The following is a 20,627-nucleotide window of genomic DNA, read 5'->3' as shown; positions in this document are numbered from 1 at the left end:
AAATGCCACTGTTGTGGCATTGTCATCACTAATATTGAACAAATAGAGTGAGAGAGAATGGCATTCCACATCCACTTCTTTTCGGGACTAACAAATGGTTCAATTTTCTTATTTCAATAATTCGCTTGCGCGTAGGGGTCTATAGAGGACATGGAGAAAACCAATGAGGTTGGGCAGGTGACCCTATTCCGCGTCATGTATCTGAGGGGAATCAAAACAATGCCACTTGAATCAATGACAGACCTTGTGATATAAGCACACCATTTAACCATTCGGCCACCCAACCCCACAAATAGAAGTAAAAAACAAAATAACCCTATGTAGTTAGTGTCAAGAATAGTTTGAGTTGATATTTAAAGCCACCCACAGACGTAAATTGTTTCATTGACTTTGGTGGTTTATTCCATAGCAAAGGAAAAGTTAGTTCCAGCACAGGAAAAAGTACGTTTTCCAATTTGTAAGTAAATGGATGGGGATTTTAGAAGATGTTTTTCTGAGAATAGAGATTTTTGCTGGTAGTATAGGGTTCTTAAATGTGCGATACAGAGATTTTATAAGATAAGCATGTCTTTAACAAGAACAATGTGTATACATGACTGTACCTTATAATCACATTTCCTGGTCAACTTGACAGACATTAAATTTGACAAGTCAAACATAATGGTAGCTACCGTTTAGGTCAATCAGACACCCGGAGGAATTTCACATTCACAAAGGCCATTTTAAAATGATTTATCACAAAAGTAACAGTAAAGAAGATTATTATTGCTTTATTAAAATATAAATAATATAATATTATCTTTATGACATGCAAATATCAATATACATCATGTAATAATTGTTCTAGAGATAGAGTTATCCTCCCCCAGACTCCATTCTATAAGGACATAGAAGATGTGTGCTGAATAATGTGTTCAGAAGTAATGATTTTGAAACCTCGATTTTTTCGACATCGAGAACAATTTTCATCAACTAGATCTTTTCGACATCTAGAACAACTTTGGAGCAATAATGGTCCCTACTGATATCCTTATTCAGCGTATATGTCTTCTTTACCTCCAGAATAGGACCCTGGACTGGATAACTCTTGTCTATAATGTCATACAGAATAAACTACATCATCAAATATTCCCACCAGGCTCACATCAAATCACTTACTTGTGGATACTCTGGACAGATTTCCATCAATTTACTGATGATAATACGCCAAGTATACAGAGCTTTCACTTTTAAATCTTTCAATTTTTGATGTATTTTGATTACCCCAGATTAGCCAATATGACAATTTTAAGCTTTATCCAAATTTATTAATATATTTATGTGTTTTATACACTCTATTTATAGTTTACTATTAAATTGTTTTAAGTTGTAATTTCATGGTATGTAATTTGACTGACAGGTTCAAATTCTCACAGTCGGTCAATTTTACTGCCAGTCAGTCAATACTGGTAAATTTAACTGAAATAGGAGCCCTTTAAAAAACTATCTTGGCAATGCTAGTGGTTTTTAACGATGTAGAAACTGTAAGATACGACTGGATAAAAAAAAAATTGGGCCTACATGCAATAGAAGTTAATACAAAAGATGAGCATATGCATCATTTAATAAGAAATATATAAACATTAAGGCCTACATATAATAGAAGATAAAGATAGGCCCACATATAACAGTAGTTAAAGATAGGCCTACATGAGCATGTATATCATTTAATAAGAAATATATAAACAGCCAAGTAAAATCAATGCACAGCATCATTAGTTTATCGTTTAAATTGTTAACAATCAATAGTAAAGTCATCTAGAGAGCTGATTATGGGCTTGTCATATGTGAATACATGTCAAAATAATAATTTATATAACATTTGAAGCCAGCAAAAAAAGACCTGCAATAGGTAGATTTAGCTCTTACATATCACATCTTTACCTAAATATCTACAATATTTATCTAAATTACTGTCCACTAATTAATATCGATTAGGTAATGCCAAAAATAAATCACTGTTCTTTGCAGAACTTCAATTTTTGAAAACAAATTTATTTTTAATCTTAACCAAATGGTTATTTTTATTTCTACTAGTAATGCTAACTGGTCTACAATATAGCAATAAAGATAAAAAAAAAAAACATAATAAATTTAATAACAAAACAAAAAACAGTTTTATATTTTTGTGACACTGCATGAACAGTTTCTTTTCTTTAGAGAACGCACTTAGAAAAAAACAGAACTGCCATCGAGACAGGATAACTGCTGCCTGGGTTAACTCATGCCTTTACTTAGCAGAAATAGTCACAGAAGCAAGCCAATGGACTTCAGTGGACACTCAACGCAACTTGCTCATTTTAAGACTAATATGGGGTGCTGGAAGTCGAGTGGTGTAAGAAAGTGTTGTGTGATAAATGAAATCTTCTACTCGTCTTTTATGATATCAAAAAATATCAACACTCGTCAAGTTTTTGACGAAGCCTTGTTTTTCTTAAATTATCGACTTGTGTTGATATTTTTTGATATCAAAAAAGACAAGTAGGAGATTCTATATATAGTTACAGCAGTACATATATATCTAAATTTATGATAATATTAGTATAATACTAGCACCGCCATCAGACTCAAATAAACTGATATCGACTCTTTGTAGGCAAACAATAAATTCTCACGATTAAACGATTTCATATGAAATTCCTAACCTGTAACATCCATTTTATAATTTTAACAAACAAAGGAATAAAGCTACAAGCTACGGTAATGATTTGCTATTAATATCAATTTATTTAGAAGTTAGTCTTGTGTTAAAAATATTTACAATTAAAGTATTCTCTGATGTCTATTAAAGCATTCTATACATCAACAATTAAAAAAGCATAATTTATAATATAATTACTGTTCAGCCTGTATGTTTAACTGAATAATCCAGCCTTTGTTAGCTAGCTGCCATTCACTGATATGTCGTATATCAGAGACTGAAGTGAGTAATGACAGTAATCAAAGTCGGCCAATTTGAACAAACACGAAAAAGTAAATTTTAAAACCTCGGTAATGGCAGCTAGGTATCGAAGTCACTGAATTTGGAAAAGTATGTTGTACATACATAATTAATGGTCTAACATTATTTTTCATGTTAATCCAAATTGGTCGACTTTAATACGTAACTGCCATTACTGATTTTAGTTTCTATTTCGTGATGGTGGGTTGGATGGCCAAATAGTTAGCATGGGCGCGTTGCATCATAAGGTCTGTCATTGAGTCAACTGGCGTGGTTTCGATTCCCTCCCCGGTTGTACGTGACAAGGAGTAGGGTCGCCTGTCTAAACTTGTGGGTTTTCACCAGGTCCTCGGGTTTCCTCCCACTGATAAAGACCCCTATACGCAGGCGAATTATTGAAATAAAAATGAACCATATGTTAGTCCCAAAATGACCTAGTCTGTGATACATCGATCAGTGAACGGGAGCTATCAGAGGCTGGATTATTCCATCTACCTATATTTCTATTCAACTCATCTTTAAAAAGACTGACACCACCAACAACTGGCCGATTGATTTGGATTTGATCTACATTTAAATCCATTTTTTCGAGTACATAATTTGAAAGTTGTTATTAGTTGAGTGTATGATTTTAACGAATTAACTAATTGCGGTTGTTTTGATATAATATACTGATATATTTTTAGCACTTCAAATAATTTTTGGTTCAATCTGTATAAATATATCTACTTCTTTTGATATGATTCCATTGTTTTAAATAAATTAATTTGATCCGAACAACATATAAACATTGTACATGGTATGATTGAAGACAAACATATACACTACAGACAAGTACAATAAACATGGCTGCATTTTACATGTCCTGATAAGTAGAGCATAATGGCGGCTTCCATGCAGGATGCTATCTTAAAGTTTAAGTAGGTCCCAGATTAATTCTAACAGGCCTTATCCATCAATACCAGTTCCTTTTAACATCACTTATGTAGTTATCTCCAGTTTAATTATTGGTATAATTTTTTTTACCAAGATTGTGCTGCTTTTTTTAAAATTTGCTCAATAGCCATAGGACTATATATAAATGCAGCCAAAACATTTAATAATTCTATATTTAGAAATAAATATACTTGTAATACAAAGATAATAGAAAGCATTGGCAAGAATAACGCCTATTACATAAACTATACAAGCAATCATTGTTTTAGGAAATAATAATGAATTGAAGAATGAAATTGAACATATTGATACTTCAAACACCATTTCATGTTACAATTAATAAACTCGTTGAATATACAGATTTGACGCCATCCTTTCACGATGGCGAGTACCATTATCTCAAAGGAGGGTACATGAACTGTGCTAATCATATATTATTTATACAATTGGTGTAAAATATTGGACTTTATAGAAATTCATTTGTGAGACATTGCATAGTATATTAATACTTGTAACTAACACTATGTTATATTACTTATGTCTCTTTCTTGACCTTTAACCCACAGATAAATTTCTTTAATTTTTGGCAATATTCAATAGTAATTGAGACTTGATTAATTGTGCAACTAATACTGTTGAAATTATTTAGCTTCATTGTATTACCTTTAGTTTATAAGAACATGATATTAAACTATTGTAAAACAAAAATATATGTCATGAAATTAATGTGACCAGACCAGAATAAGGTTAACTTTACTGTGTTCTGATATATGGTACAGGACAGAGCTGTGTATTTGGTACAGGACAGAGTTGTGTATTTGGTACAGGACCGAATTGTGTATTTGGTACAGGACCGAATTGTGTTTTTGGTACAGGACCGAATTGTGTATCTGGTACAGGACAGAGTTGTGTATTTGGAGTGTATGGATGTATGGTACGAGACAGAGCTTTATATGGATATATGGTATTGAACAGGGTGGTGTATGGATATATGGTACAGGATATAAAGATATGGTACAGTGCAAAAAGGTGTATGGGACAGATAGAGCTGATTACGGGACAGATAGTGTTGTGTAATGGACAGACAGTGTTGTGTACAGTACAGATAGTGTTGTGTACAGGACAGATAAAGTTGTGTATGTAACAGATAGAGTTATGTATTTATTTATCATACAGGACAGTGTTATATAATGAAATTTATGTGGCAGCTCTGAGTTAATAAACCACATTTTAAATCATTAATTTCTTGATCACATCAATTTCTTGTTTTACAATGATATTTAAACAAATGTTGTTTTTTTACATCATGGAAAAAATACATGTATAAAACAATTTTTTTTGAAGAAGTTATAATATATATATATACGAATGTCATGATGTGTATACGAGTTACTCATTAAGTTCCACGTAATTAGCAGGAAACATTCCATGATTTCCATCAGGCCCTGTACCCAACCACCAACCTTCATCAATCTGTTCTATATTTAGAATCATATCCCCAGGATCAAACGTTATCTCAGTTTCATCAGCTGAAAAAAAAAATATAACTTGTTTTATTCTCCATCTAACTCGTATGAAAATCTGTCTTCATTAGCTCATAACGGCTAGATGGTGCAGAAAAGCAAGGCATTAAACACTATTTCGTTTATTTTTTGTATTAAATGAAATGAAAGGGGGTTTAATATCTTAATTTTCTGAACTAAAGGGTTTCGATCATGCATTTTTCTGATATCTAATTTTTCACACCTCTATCCAAGCCTAAACATACTCAAACAGTTTATAAACCATAATATCAACAGTTTAACTCTGTTCAACGTCCTATTGTTCTGATCCAACTGGGTTAATGAAGACGGGCATACGCCATACACTGTACTATGAGGGAAATTTGGCTCGGACAGCGGTGCTACAACCTACTCTTGTGTCAAATTCCAACTGCCAAGGGATCTTTTACGTGCACACCAATGTGTACACATCTTGTTTTTTTGTATCAACTGAATGATTAGACAGCTGTCCTTGTCCAGCCCTCCATCCTGCACCACTGACAACAGTAGATAATATCCCGGCGTGATTCAAATGGGTTAAAAGAGGCTCATCAAAAGATTTTAGCCAACACTTATAGGTGAAGCTGGTCTTTAGAGAATGTGAATTTTTGGTAATTTTCAATTGATCATATCTTTGTAAATATGAACTGAATTGAATCAAGTTTGGATCCATATTTTCTTTAGAGATTCAACTTCTACAATATTGTAGTTTGCAAGGGATTTAAATTACCTAAAATGACAGTTAGTGGATTTAAATGTATCTACTTACTAGCTTGATAATCGTATAGAGCTGTAGCAGTAAGACCTGTACTAACACCACCATTATCTGTTGGTGTCTGTATATCATCTTCTTCTACAACATATGTAGGTTGTGATGATGCTGGTGGAGAAGCAGCTGACACAGTCTCTTGTGGTTCATCTATAAAAACAATTAACATGTATTATCACATAGAAATATAATTGGTATCAGGTTTTCTGGAAATAGGAAAGATACCCTGGCTCGTGTATGACACCCACCGTTTGTGTGTAGTGCAGTCCTCCTGCACTTACTATTATAGCCAAAAGGCTGCAGTGCTTTCGATATGGATTTCAGAACTGAAGGTTTCCAGGATAAGAATTGAAATGATATGAAATGAAATGTGGTTAAACGTCCTACTGTTCTGCTCCTAAACTGGGCTAATGAAGACGGGCATATGCCATACAGTGTGCCATGAGGGATATTTTGCCCAGGCAGCGGCACTATGGCCTACTCTCATATATCGAATTCCAACTGCCAAGGGATCTTTTACGTTCATTCCAATGTATACACGGGACCCCAGTTTTTCATATCATTCAAACGACTGCACAGCTGTCCTCCGTCCTGCATCACTGACAAGGGAAAACCACGCCAGAAAATCCAGATGAACTTTCTCGGCCAACGTGTACACAGGAACTTGTTTTTTAGTACCATTCACACAATTAGGCCTGAATGCCAGGCCACCCACTCTACACCACTCACATGGTTGAATTGGAAACTATTTTGAGCCACCAAGACTGGAATATATTTGACCAAATCTGACCATACCTTCCCACTCTTGTTCCTCTGTCTCCTCATCATCAGAATCTTGTCGTTTAGGTAAACCTTCTGCTAATAAATTTCTTGTTTTAGGTAAACCTGTAGGCACAGGATTACTAACAGGTTCTGGTTCATATGATCTTTCTGGTTCGTATGATTGTTGTTCCGGTTCTGGTTCTGGTTCGTATGATTGTTCTTCTGGTTCATATGATTGCTGTTCCGGTTCTGGTTCATAACTTTGTTCTGGTTCTGGTTCACGTGTTGGTGCTGCTGGTGGATTACTTCTGGGAAGTTGTATTGGTTGTTTTCTCGCTGGTTCTTCCTGAGATGACTGGTTTTCAAGGAATGTACTTTTAAGTTTTCTGAAATTGATATGATAGTGAGAGAGAGAGAAATGGGGTTTAATGTCCACTCGACACAACTAGGTCATTTCGGGACTAACATATGGTTAAATTTTATTTCAATAATTCACTTGCACGTAGGGATCTTTATCAGAGGGAAAAAAACGGAAGACCTGGAGAAAACCCACGAGGTTGGACAGGCGACCCTACTCCTCGTCACATACAACCTAAACACCTAAGTATTTAGGTCAATATATAGCTAAGGTTGTTTAACGTTCTCTAAAGAATATCCTAGGTGCTCCATGGTTGGTGACAGTGCGTTCTGTGGAAATAGGCTTACAGCATTTGTTCTTATGATTGACCATTTTCTTGATCATTCTGGGTCAACCGTGGACGGTGGGATGGAGGTGTAAACAAGTGTTTAAATATATTACCTTGGAGGAGGTCAACCGTGGACGGCGGGATGGAGGTGTAGACAAGTTTTTTTTAAATATATTACCTTGGAGGAGGTCAACCGTGGACGGCGGGATGGAGGTGTAGACAAGTTTTTTTTAAATATATTACCTTGGAGGACGTCAACCGTGGACGATGGGATGGAGGTGTCAACAATTTTTTTAAAACTATATTACCTTGGAGGAGATCAACCGTGGACAACGGGATGATGGTGTAAACAAGTTTTTAAATATATTACCTTGGAGGAGGAGGTCCAGTATTACCAGCACCTTGTACTTGTCGTGATTTCTCTTCAAACATAGATCTAGTACCAGATGTTTTACCACCAACTAGATGGGCTGCTTCCTATAATACAATATAACAAATTAAAGTCAGTATTAAAAAAATAAATGAAATAAAATCAGTACAGTAGTCGACGACAGAAATGTGAAATGTGAAATGAAATGAAATGGGGTTTAACATCCGACTGTTCTGCTCCGACTGGGCAAATTTTGCCTTGACAGCGGCGCTATGGCTGAGATTTTTAATTGAAATCCAACTGCCAATGTATGACAAGGAGGAACCATGTCGGAAAATCATGATGAACTTTCTCTGCCAACACAGGGATCGAACACAGGACCTCCAGTTTAGTGAGCCAGCGTCTTTCCCACTAAGCCCCTGTGGTTACCCACACTATTGTGCTACACAACTTGGTAATATGAGGTGTTTCACTCCACGAGTTCATTGACACATATTTCACGTCACAACCATTTTCTAATAAAACTGCAAAACTTTCTACAGTTCCCTTCCTATTTGATTAATTTTTCTATTTGTATTTATTTAAATCATGACTATTTTTCCCAATCATCAAGATGCCAGGACAATGTACTGGTATCAATATTTTCATATGTGAAAGGAAAAACCTGTTATAATTAATTGTTAGATTTGATTCCCCTTAATAATTACTTCACATAGAAGCATGATAATGATAATAATCAGTGATTGAATTACAGTTAGTAGAAAGCTCTTTTGACCTAAAGGCCGTAACTGGGATTATCGGAAAAGCACACAAACAAAATGTTTGAAGAAAATATTGGTTAAAACTTACCGATGTTCTTTCTTTACGAGCCATATTTTGTGATTGTCGTCTTTGTTCATCATTCATCTCTATTTCTTTTTGTTCCCTTTCCTGATAAAAATACAACGAATGGTCTATATCAACATTATTACATTATTTTGATATATCAAGCAAGATAAAATGAAAAAATACTGAACATTTGAATACTTGAATATTTAAATACTGAATATTGAATATTGAATATTTGAATGTTTGAATATTAAATATTTGAATATTGAATATTTGAATATTGAATATTTGAATATTGAATATTTGAATATTTGAATATTGAATATTTGAATATTGAATATTTGAATATTGAATATTTGAATATTGAATATTTGAATATTGAATATTTGAATATTTGAATATTTGAATATTGAATATTTGAATATTGAATATTTGAATATCTGAATATTGAAATATCTGAATATTGAAATATCTGAATATCTGAATATTGAATATTTGAATATCGAATATCTGAACATTGAATATTTGAATATTGAATATTGAATATTTGAATATTTGAATATTGAATATTTGAATATTAGAATATTGAATATTTGAATACCTAAATAATTGAATACCGGTACCTGAATATTTAATATATGAATACTTGAACATTTGAATACCTGAATACTTGAATATTGAATATCTGAATATTGAATATTTGAATATCTGAACATTGAATATTTGAATATTGAATATTTGAATACCTAAATAATTGAATACCGGTACCTGAATATTGAATATATGAATACTTGAACATTTGAATACCTGAATACTTGAATATTGAATACTGAATATTTGAATAACTGAATATTTGAATACTGAATACTGGATATATTCCAATTACACATGCTTTTAATAATAATAAAAATAACCATTTTCAAGAGCTCTGAACATTCAGTTAGAGTCAGACTGCTCTGTTGCGTTTTTATTATTTTTATATCAAGTTTTATTTCATTATTATAAAAACAATACTGAATATTTATAAATTAGGGGATATTTACATATCCAGGTTTATACCATTTTTTATTCTAAATATTAATTTGTACAAAGAAGGGTCTAGAAGATATACATCACATTTCTTAATAAACTTTTCACTTAATTAGGAAAATGGAATAAAATGGCCAAAGTTTTAATTTTTAATATTCTTAAAAATAAGAAAAAAGACTTAAATATAAAATACATTTTTCCTGCTCTTAAATCACATTTCAAACAAAGACCTAATACAAACTGTGAAAAAAGAAATTGAATACCAAAATGTTATCTGGTCTGATAAACATATTTTTAATTGGCTGAAGGTTAGAAATACTTGTAAAGTTTCAAATGTTGAATTTTCGTAAAATACGTAAAAGTGTCATTCATTTCTATTCCTGAACAAGAACAAATAAAAGTAAGGTTACTGCTGAACATTATTGTAGAAATCATTCATTAATTTTTATTCGTAATCACATATCTACCAGAAAGTAAGTTATTACACTGTAGAAACGAAGACAATCATAATGTATCATTTTCTTCTTTTTTAACTTTTTTTCTTTTTAGCCTATTCATCTTGCTCGAATTCCGGCCAAAGTTTTTTTTTAGATTTTGAGATAACTCTATTTAAGTGTGTAAACCCGTCAGCAAGTATTGATTGAGTCAATTACTGATTGATATCCAAAAACTTAACAATGATTGAGCTATTTTCAGAAAATCTATAAAATGATTTTTCAGAGACTGTGACCTGATTTGTATGGATCAGATATATATTTGGTGGTGAATCGATCAATACAACTTCAAAGCTTAGACTTCAAAACATATGTTTAGGGTAGTCGTTAGAGAATCTTATTCAGAAACCAAGGAATCCTTAGAATTTTGTAAAATATAATAAAAGAAATAATTGTTAGCAGACTTCTATAACCTAAAAAAGAAAGAGAGAGAGAGAGAGAGAGAGAGAGAGAGAGAGAGAGATCTATAAACTGAAACAAAATAAAGTAAAAGTTCAAACAATAGCATACAAATTAAAAAAGCAATACATTAATAAAAGATAGAGACAATCACCAAGTTATAATAATGTTAAAGGGAGAATGAAAAGAATTTTAACAGACTATCATTAGAATTTTAACAGGCCTTCACTTTAAAGGGGAAGTTTGGTTCCACTGATTATATCAGAGCTCATGTTTTCAATTATGTCTTTCAGTCTTTACTGCATGGCATTTAGAACTTCTCAATTTACATGCCATATAAATAGTTATAAAGAATTGAACAGATACATAGTTTTTTATATTTGTGTATCCACAAGCTAAAAACATGATTAATTGTTCAATCAGGGGCCATAATCCATGAAGTTACGGACCTATAAATTCCAATATCGACAGGAAACAAAATCTATGGGATATAAACCTATGATGTGAGACATTTGATTAACCACACGCCAAAAGCTCAGAGAAACAAACCGTTTCATTGGCTAATCCCTCACATTATCCAGAACGCGTGTTATATAACAACTTTTCCAGATCCTAGTATTGTGAAGACAAGTAAAACGAAATTTTGAACTATAAAATACAAATATCTTCTTTGAGCGGCATTTAGCAATTGACATATGTAATACAAAAACATAATATGGAACACAATTACTATTTTATTGATTACGATTAATTAGTTGTTACTTGTTTTTGTATATAAACCGTCTGTACATTATTTTCATTATCATTTGCTTGAAAACGTTGAGAGAACTCTCAATGAAACGTCGCTTTAATTAAAATAGTAATTGTGTTCCATATTATGTTTTTGTATTATAAAATACGAAACAAAATAGGATCTGTGTTTTAATCAGATTGGTATAAACTTCTATCTTTAGAGAGAATCCTATTATAAAAATTAGTAGTAATAAGTAGCTATAGAAAGATATAAACAAACACCAAATACATGTCTACATAGTTCCACATGCAAATTTACCCAGCGTATTTTCTCTTCTTCTTTATTGGTGGAATTAGCAAGTTCTTCAGCACGTTTTTGTTCTCGGATTCTTTGCATTTTATCCTGTACTGCTTGCTCTCTTGCCTTTGCTTCTCGTAACTTTTTTTATAGCAAAATACAAATCATAGTGTAAGGTTTGGTTAGGTTATATATGTGTGTTGATAGGACAGTGATAGTGGACAAGGAATGGGGGGGACTTTGGGAGCGGAGTGGGTTGGATGATGTGTGAAAGGTCATGGGTTCAAATTAACCAGACTGCCTTTTGAAGACGTCCAGTGTTACATTTCTGACAACATCCTAATTATATATTTGTAAAGCATATAAATACAGATTATCAGCCTTCATTTATTAATGAAGTTTTCATTGATTTCACTATTTAAATTGCTATGCTGGGTTCTGACTGTCATGCGATGTGTTATGATAGGAATGTCCCTATTGAGTCCACGAACTGTTACATGTAGATATTTTCAGATACGATCAACATGATTGCTACGACAGACCACAATATATGATGAGACCTGATATTATCAACACGATTACTCCACGATTAAAACCATGATTTCAATTGTAGCGTGAATCGTGATAGTAGGAACCCAGTATTACAAACAAGCTTGATGCACAACAAAGTTCATCCATTGTTTTTGGACATCAGTGTATCAAACATTCATACAATGTTTATATTTATTACTTCTTGATTTATACAAGTCTGGTGATATTAATAATTCCCATACAAGCCCTAAAAAAAGACACTTGTCACAGACATTGTCAAGCGCAAATTCAGGCTTTGTCAGAAACAATCTCTGATTTGTCTTTTTTGTGCTATTATTGATTTTATTTAATATATACGTCTGGCAAAAAGTTGAAAATGTATATCTAGTTTGATACAACTAAAACTGTTATTATTACGTAGTTGTCCTCCATATCTACTACATATATTAAACCTCTCATTAAAAGCTTCATAAATCGTTTAAATAATGCAAGTATTTATGTCAACATATCTTTTCCATAAGTATAACATGATCCTGAATGTCAATGTTACCTGCCACAGGTAAATTTCAACGTTAGTCATTTCCGCCATTCTCCGTGAGGAGTCGTAACTTTAGGCCAATAAAAAAAAAGGTGTGACGTAATTATGATGGACAGATAGGGTAAAATTAACAACATGTGATTGGAAGATGTAAATGGGGTATCAATGTGCTGCTAAGGTGGGATTTAAATATTACAATAGTTCATCATTAAAATAAAACAACTATAATTTGGAGGCTTATTACCTCTCTATCTTTTCGTTCAGCATCCATTTTACTTGCTTCTTCATTCTTTCTTTTCTTTTCTTCTTCAATTCTTGCAGCCTCATCTTTCTACAATAATAATTTGTTTTTTACAGATTCCAGATATATTTACCCAAAATTATATGTACCTTCTTTATCTATTGTGAAAATCTGTAGAAAAACCACAATTAATTGAAACAATGTATCCCCACACTGGTCGTAGTACCGCTATCTCCAAACAACAAAATCTTCCTGTCCCAATTCTTAAATATCAAAACTTCTAGGATTTCACTATTGACCAATGAATGAAATGGGGTTTTTAAATCTCTTTCTTTTCTGGATTTATAGAAATAAAGAGAAAGAGAAAGAGAGAGAGAGAGAGAGAGAGACGGGGGTGGGGGGGTATTTCACAGACTAACATATGGTGGAGAAAACCTGCAAGGTTGGACAGGCGACCCTACTCCTTGTCATGTACAACCAGGGAATCAAAACCACGCCAGTTGACGCAGTGACAGGCCTTATATGTAAGCCAAGACATCTTTTTTCTGCCAGCCCTCCATGCATCTTGCACCAGACAAAGGAAACCCAGGCTGAAAAATCCTGAGGGATTTATCGGCCAACATTGGGATCAAATCCGGGACTTCCTGGTTAGTGAGTCAGTTCCATTGTTATCAAGCAAGAGAGAGAGCAAGAGAAAGGGGGTTTAACATCCACTCGACACAAACTAGATCATTTTGTGACTAACACATGGTTCAATTTTTTATTTCAATAATTCGGTTGTGCGTAGGGATCTTTAGCAGTGGGAGGAAACTGGAGGACCCGGAGAAAACCACGAGGTTGGACAGACGACCTTACTCCTTGTCACGTACAAGCAGGGAATCGAAACCACTTGTTAACAAGCACCATGGGTTCGTGATGAACAATGAGCTGTATGTTTAACAGTGGTGCATGTCTGTGATTCCCGAACTTATAGCTACATTATCTCCCTTTACTGCAGACACGTGAACAGTAGCGTCCAATCAGAGATTGTGACACAGACACACCCAAATCAAACATGGCGACTTCCATGGAAACCTTGACATTAAACGAACCTTGAACTTTGCAACTCGATTATCACAGGTCGACATTTTACCTGGAATGCACGAGGCTTGGTATTCGCAATGATCAAGAAATCTGATAGGCCCCCAGCTGGATCGGTGGCCAATCTAAATTAGTGTTGAAATATGCAGGGTATTACGCGAAGGCCTTGATAAGATGTACAGAGTTAAAGCAAGATCAAGTCTTCTATTGAAGATGATAGTGGTGAAGCACAGCCAATCTACAACTATTTACATTATTTACCTCTGTTCCTGCCCAGAATTTATCTCGTGATTTGTTATTTATATCTCTAGTAGCAACCGTTCTTTTATAATTTGTTCCCTGAAATAATAAACATAAACATAAAGATATTTGTGTTCACAGAATTAATGCACGTGTTCGACTGATCTCCAGACTAAGATCAAAGAAGTTGTGATCCCTTGCAAATTATAATGTTGTGGAAGTTGAATCTGTAAACAATCAGTCATTATATTGTTAAATTATCTTCAGTGTTTACAATCCATCTGCCAAGGGATCTTTTATGTGCACACCAATGTGTACATAGGACCTTAGTTTTTCACCCCATCCAAACGACTAGACAGCTGTCCTTGTCTGGCCCACCGTCCTGCACCACTGACAAGGGGAAACCAAGGCGGAAAACCCTGATGAACTTTCTCAGCCAACACCAGGATTGCAACTGCGACCTCCTGGCTAGCAAATCGAGTGTCTTACTCACTTAGACACTGTGACTCCCCCAACTGAATCCAAGCCATTATATTATCTAACATTTATATTATTTTTGGTTTTGTTTTCTTAATCTAATGTTAAATAATCAATCTGAGTACATTTTAGCATGTATTAACAGGGGGTATTTAGAAAACTTTGAGAGGTTCTGATCCTAAATTATTAAGTCCTAGCTACTTCAGTGGGGGTCCAGCGGGTGCAGGCCCCTGCCACTGGAGCACCTTGGCTCGCAGCATCAAAAGCGATTTAAGGCATAGTATGAGATTTGAGGCAGACTTGAACCATGTTGCTATGTCTTCTTCTAAAAGCAAATTTTTGGTAATTAGGAGTAAACATCTCTATCCTTGACTTTTGTCAGCACAGATTTGGGCGTAAAATAATTTGGGTACCCATATGTTTTCCGGAATCAAATTGACCCTAGATAATCCCCTGATTAAGCCGTGAATAAATAATATAGTGTCCGATAAATGCAAATGATAATCAGTGATTTTAATCATGTGCACTTGCCTTTTGTTTATGATGTGTTTGCTATTGTGTGTGGAGCAGTCATACTGTACTTACTTTTAAATATGAGAGATTACTGTGAGGTGTTATTGTCTGTGGGGCAGTCATACTGTACTTGCTTTTAGATATGAGAGATTGCTGTAAGGTGTTATTGTGTGTGGTGCTGTCATACTGTACTTACTTTTACCTTTAGATATGAGAGATTGCTGTGAGGTGTTATTGTGTGTGGTGCAGTCATACTGTATTCAATATTAGCTATTATGGAAGATAGCTGTTAGGTTTAATTATTCTAAATGTCAGTAAAGGTTGATACTTACAACAGGAGTAGGTTCTTCAACTGGTCGAGCTTTTTCTTTATGAAAACTATAATTGGAGCCCGATGATTTGGCTACTTTAGTGGTAATGATATCTATATCAACGTCATCTTCTGTTCTAGCATTTATTGTTACATGGATTGACTAAAAATAAATATATAAATTAGTCAATATCCTACAAACAATGATCATATCATTCATATCATTATATGCCATCACAAAAAAATACTTTACCCACAATCTTCAAAAATTGTTCCAGAGATCGGACTCTCTCATCTGGCTGTCTTACAATAATAAATCATTATCAGTTTACTTTATGGTTGAAAGAGCTAAATCTCTTACTCAATATTCTCCATAATACTCGAAATTAAAAACACGAATTAGAATTCAATATTGATCAATTTCAATCAATATTGATGTTGTTATCTTGCCGTGAACTATAGAATCCTAATATCAAATATTTAAGACACAATTAACATTTTATAATCAGTACACGAGTTGTGTACCCTATGGTATTGGGTGCCATTTTGTGACGAACAAATAAAAACATATCCTACAACACAATGTGGAAGTAATTTTGGCAAAGGATGATTCACAAACGACAAAATAATAATTAAAAAAACGTGTAGAATCCATTAAGCAGGCGTAAACGACTGCCATTCAATTTGGACTATTCGTATATTTCACTGATTATAATTGATTAGAAATTACAATATTTTGTTTTAAAAATTGAATATAAATCACTTTATATACATTCATATTACATTAAAATAGGCTTTTAGAATCATTTTCGTCCTTTTCAAGATTAAAAAAAAATAGACCCATATGCCCTTTAAGTTGGTACAATTATAATATTGCATGCCTACCAACTTCCCATGTCAAATAATTTTATAACATGCATAGATTGGGTACAATTAAAATACAGTAGGCCTACCAATTTTCTAAAATAAATTATATCTTACCCTACATAAACTTTTGATATCATTTAAGTGAGTGGAATATTTCAATCGGAACTGATCTGGTGCACCTTCGCCTTGCTGAAAATAAATTAACAATTGTTCTTAAAGAAATGAAATGGGGTTTAACATCCTACTGTTCTGCTCCGACTGGGCTAATGAAGACGGGCATACGCCATACAGTGTGCTATGATAGTATGAGTGAAATTTTGTCTGAACAAGGCACTACAGCCTACTTTTATATCAAATTCCAACTGTCAAGGGATCTTTTATGTGCACGCCAATGTATACACAGTACCTCGGTTTTCCGTACCATCCGAACGATTAGACAGATTTCTAATCTACTTGTGACCTAGCAGTAACAATATCATGTTATTTGACTGAAGTGTAACATTTCATCAACACAATACTTTGGTTATTTTGAGACTAAAATATGCCCATTTTCATTTCAATGACAACATGTGCAATCCAAAGGACATAATTTTGCCTGGATATTGCCTTTTTTTTTAAATTCATACAAATGTGAACATCTGGACCTTCATTCTTGTTCCAAATGAAAAACTAGACATAAATTTTCTGTTCCATCTGTACGACAAGATACACTTTCCTTGTCACCCCAGCAGGCACCACCCTTGACAAGTGAGCATCAGACTTCAAAATCCCAACAACTAGCATTTTAACCCAGGATATTCTATAACGTCCTGCTACATGTATAAACCCATATTCCTGAAGCAATGGTCCATTAAAGCAGTGTTTAGTGGGATTAGCTCTAATCAAACGAAATACTGCGAGGAGTATGGTATAAACCAGTGATTTTTTCCAGATAATTATGTTTTTTTCAGGATATTCTAGTTGAGAGTTCATAACCACATGAAGAATGAAAAGCTCGATTTACGAAAACTCATTTCAATATCTGAACAGTTTATCAAAATTTCAAATAAAATATTTCAAGCAAATTATAAGTTTATAAAATATAATTTACCCAGTTTATAAGAACATATTTAAAGAGGTCTGTATTGGGATCTTTAACTCGACAATAACCATACATAATTTTACTACTGTTTAAATCATCTATCATTTCATCTAATCCACCACCTATACAGGAATAAAATAAACATTTATAGACAATCTCTCAAAATATAAATAATTAATGTGATCTCTCAAGATATAAATAAACAATATGATCTCTCAATATATAAATAAAGAATGTGATCTCTCAAGTTATAAGTAAACAATATGATTCCCAGAACCTACATTGTAAATAAACAATGTGATCTGCCAAGTTATAAATAAACAGGTAGAGAGACAACCCCTTTAACCAGAGAAGATAGACAAACTCCTGGTAAATTATAAACTAATTTATTCTAAAATTTTCAGACTAAAGGTGTCCTTCCTGAGTAATGAAGTGATGCGAGCGAAGCGTACGGTATTTATAGGTAAAATGATTGTGACGTAATGTATATAAACTGATTTACATTCAATCATTTCTATTTTTACTGTAATTTCTAATCAGTTATGTTCGTGGAAATACGCGAAGAGTCCAAATTGAATGGCAGTCTACACTGGTTGTATTCGACTGTGGATGATATTGAGTTAAAGAAGATCTGCCTCCTTTAAGGAGTCTGTATGAAAAAAACTATTCAACATTTAAACTATCAAAAGACTCGTCATAAACCTTGTACAATTCATCCAAAAATAGAACATACGGTAATAAAATTAAAACTTAAAAAATTGAAAAATAAAGGAAGGACTGATACAACCAAATCATCAATATACAACAGCATGTATTAAAATTAAGAATGGTAAAAAAATCTGTTTGTAAATTTAGTATTATTTGGTAATTTGAACTCTTACCTCCAGTTTCTACTACTTTCAAGGTGCATGTTTGTCCTTCATATCCAAATATGACCCTAAAATATATAGATATTATACATTAACAGAGTAGGTATTAAATCTAATACTTCTTACTAAAGGTAAATGGGGTTTAACAATCAATATGAGAGAGAGAGAGAGAGAAATGGGGTTTAACGTCCACTCGACACCAAACTAGGTCATTTCGGGACTATCATATGGTTTAATTTTATTTCAATAATTCGCTTGCGCGTAGGGGTCTTTAGCAGTGGGAGGAAACCGGACGACCCGCAGAAAACCCACGAGGTTGGACAGGCGACCCTACTCCTTGCCACGTACAACCGGGGATTCGAAACCACGCCAGTTGACTCAATGACAGACTTTATGGTACAGCGCGCACGTGCTAACCATTCAGCCACCCAACCCCCCCAATCAATATGAACAATCAATGGCAATTTGTTACTAAAACTTAATCATTAGTTATATTTTTAGGTTCCCCCAGGCTCCAGCGGATTTTTGGATGGGGGGAGAAAAATCTTATTGGGTAAGGTAGATGATTCTACTCCCCTACTTAGTAAAACAGGACATGTAATGTAACAAACCCATGGCAGCATTGATGGCAGATCTTTGTTTATTATAGCTGATTACAATTAATCATCAACAGTCGTTGAACTGCAGATCGCATTCAAATCTGTTAAAAATTGGACCGATCAGATGACATCTAGAGTTGATTATGGTCTTGTCAGATTAATAAATGTCTAATCAATAGTTTATATAACATTTAAGGCCTAAAGAAAGACCTGCAATAGGCAGATTTAACTCTTGTATAATGTATAGTCAGGCCTGTCTTTTATCACCATTTCTAACAGACTTTTATCTAAACATAAAATTGCAACTGTTCCAATTTAAAAAGTTATTAAATACTTTTTGAATTGAGTTTTATGTATCTGTTGATGAGTTTTCTGTCTTGTTTTTAATGAAATCAACTAGTATTGAAAAAAGAATTAAAAATACAGTGATCTAAAAAGATTTGCAATTTCCAACTACATGTATCTGAAAGAGCAATTTTAAATGTATTATTTGAATGTAATATTCAAATTGTTTTCAAATGATGACTCAGAATATTGAAATAGATTTGGCCACACTCTAAACAACTTTCAAAAATCCAAGATTATGAGGATTTATGTTGTGTACTACAGTAACAACAAAAAAGAAACTAGTACATAGGCCTACCCACTTCCAAACTAACAGCATACAATATAATACTTAATCTAGGCCCCTACTGACTGTAAAATTCCTTGTTTTCTGATCATAAAACTCTGCCATTTAAAAGTTCAAAGATCACATGACATTTTGTACAAGATAAACATATTGACCCGTAAAGGGTTTTCTTACACTTGGTAATCATGGTCCACACCTCTAGAGTGTAGTCCTACCAATCTAAAACGGGCTCACAGATGAGCATAAAAGAATTTGACTGCTCTTTGGACTACATGCATTGGTGTTTCGAAGAAAAAAGCATTAACACAGTTCATATTTTGGGCTAGATTTAGGGAAGAGAACATTAAAATATTGGAATGCCACCAAGCTAGTTCAGTAGTTGGCTAATGATGTTAAGAGTGAGTCATCCATTAGCATACACAATTCATTTACTTATGATCAGCAAGCAAGTGTATTATCAATTCCGTCTCTGAAAATAACTCATTAATTGTTCCTTAACATGTCTTAAGTTATTCAAAGATTGATGAAACCATTGATGACTAAAATTGAAAGAAGGAAGGAACAGGAGTCAAGTTGCACCAGGCCTATCCCGGAAGTCGGTGTGGCTTGCAGGTCTTCGCCGACTAAAGTTTGATTTTAGCTAAAATCCTGAACGCAACTTATTCAAAAATGTCTAAAATTGCAGAATATGTTTAATAGTTACCAATCCGTGTCGCTTTTAACATCGACGACGGCATTTATCGCTTTAGTAAGCGAATCTTTGTTCTTCTTTAAGTCAATCGCCATACTCGATGACTACCGCTTGTGCTCTACGTCACCAATTTCG

General features: G+C 33.7%; 1 protein-coding gene across 2 annotated transcripts; it reads right to left on the bottom strand.

Annotated features, from left to right (window-relative positions):
* Positions 1-754: 754 nt before the first annotated feature.
* Positions 755-20,627, bottom strand: LOC126816862 (drebrin-like protein A). Of its 2 annotated transcripts, XM_050543648.1 has the most exons (13): positions 20,505-20,627; positions 18,584-18,639; positions 17,712-17,824; positions 16,736-16,810; positions 15,777-15,917; positions 14,476-14,553; positions 13,138-13,224; positions 11,846-11,965; positions 8,894-8,974; positions 8,045-8,151; positions 7,022-7,374; positions 6,227-6,376; positions 755-5,445 (listed from the first exon to the last, which is right to left on the bottom strand). In XM_050543648.1, exons 1-13 carry the CDS (start codon positions 20,585-20,587, stop codon positions 5,306-5,308), a joined length of 1,584 nt encoding a protein of 527 aa, XP_050399605.1. In that variant the 5' UTR covers positions 20,588-20,627; the 3' UTR covers positions 755-5,305. The 2 variants fall into 2 exon arrangements, with proteins under 2 accessions (XP_050399605.1, XP_050399606.1); XM_050543649.1 differs by lacking the exon at positions 11,846-11,965.

This window comes from Patella vulgata, chromosome 3, assembly GCF_932274485.2.
Source record: "Patella vulgata chromosome 3, xgPatVulg1.2, whole genome shotgun sequence".
Taxonomy (NCBI): domain Eukaryota; kingdom Metazoa; phylum Mollusca; class Gastropoda; family Patellidae; genus Patella; species Patella vulgata.
The sequence above is the reverse complement of the archived record's forward strand: the minus strand, read 5'-3'. Positions and strand labels throughout refer to the sequence as shown.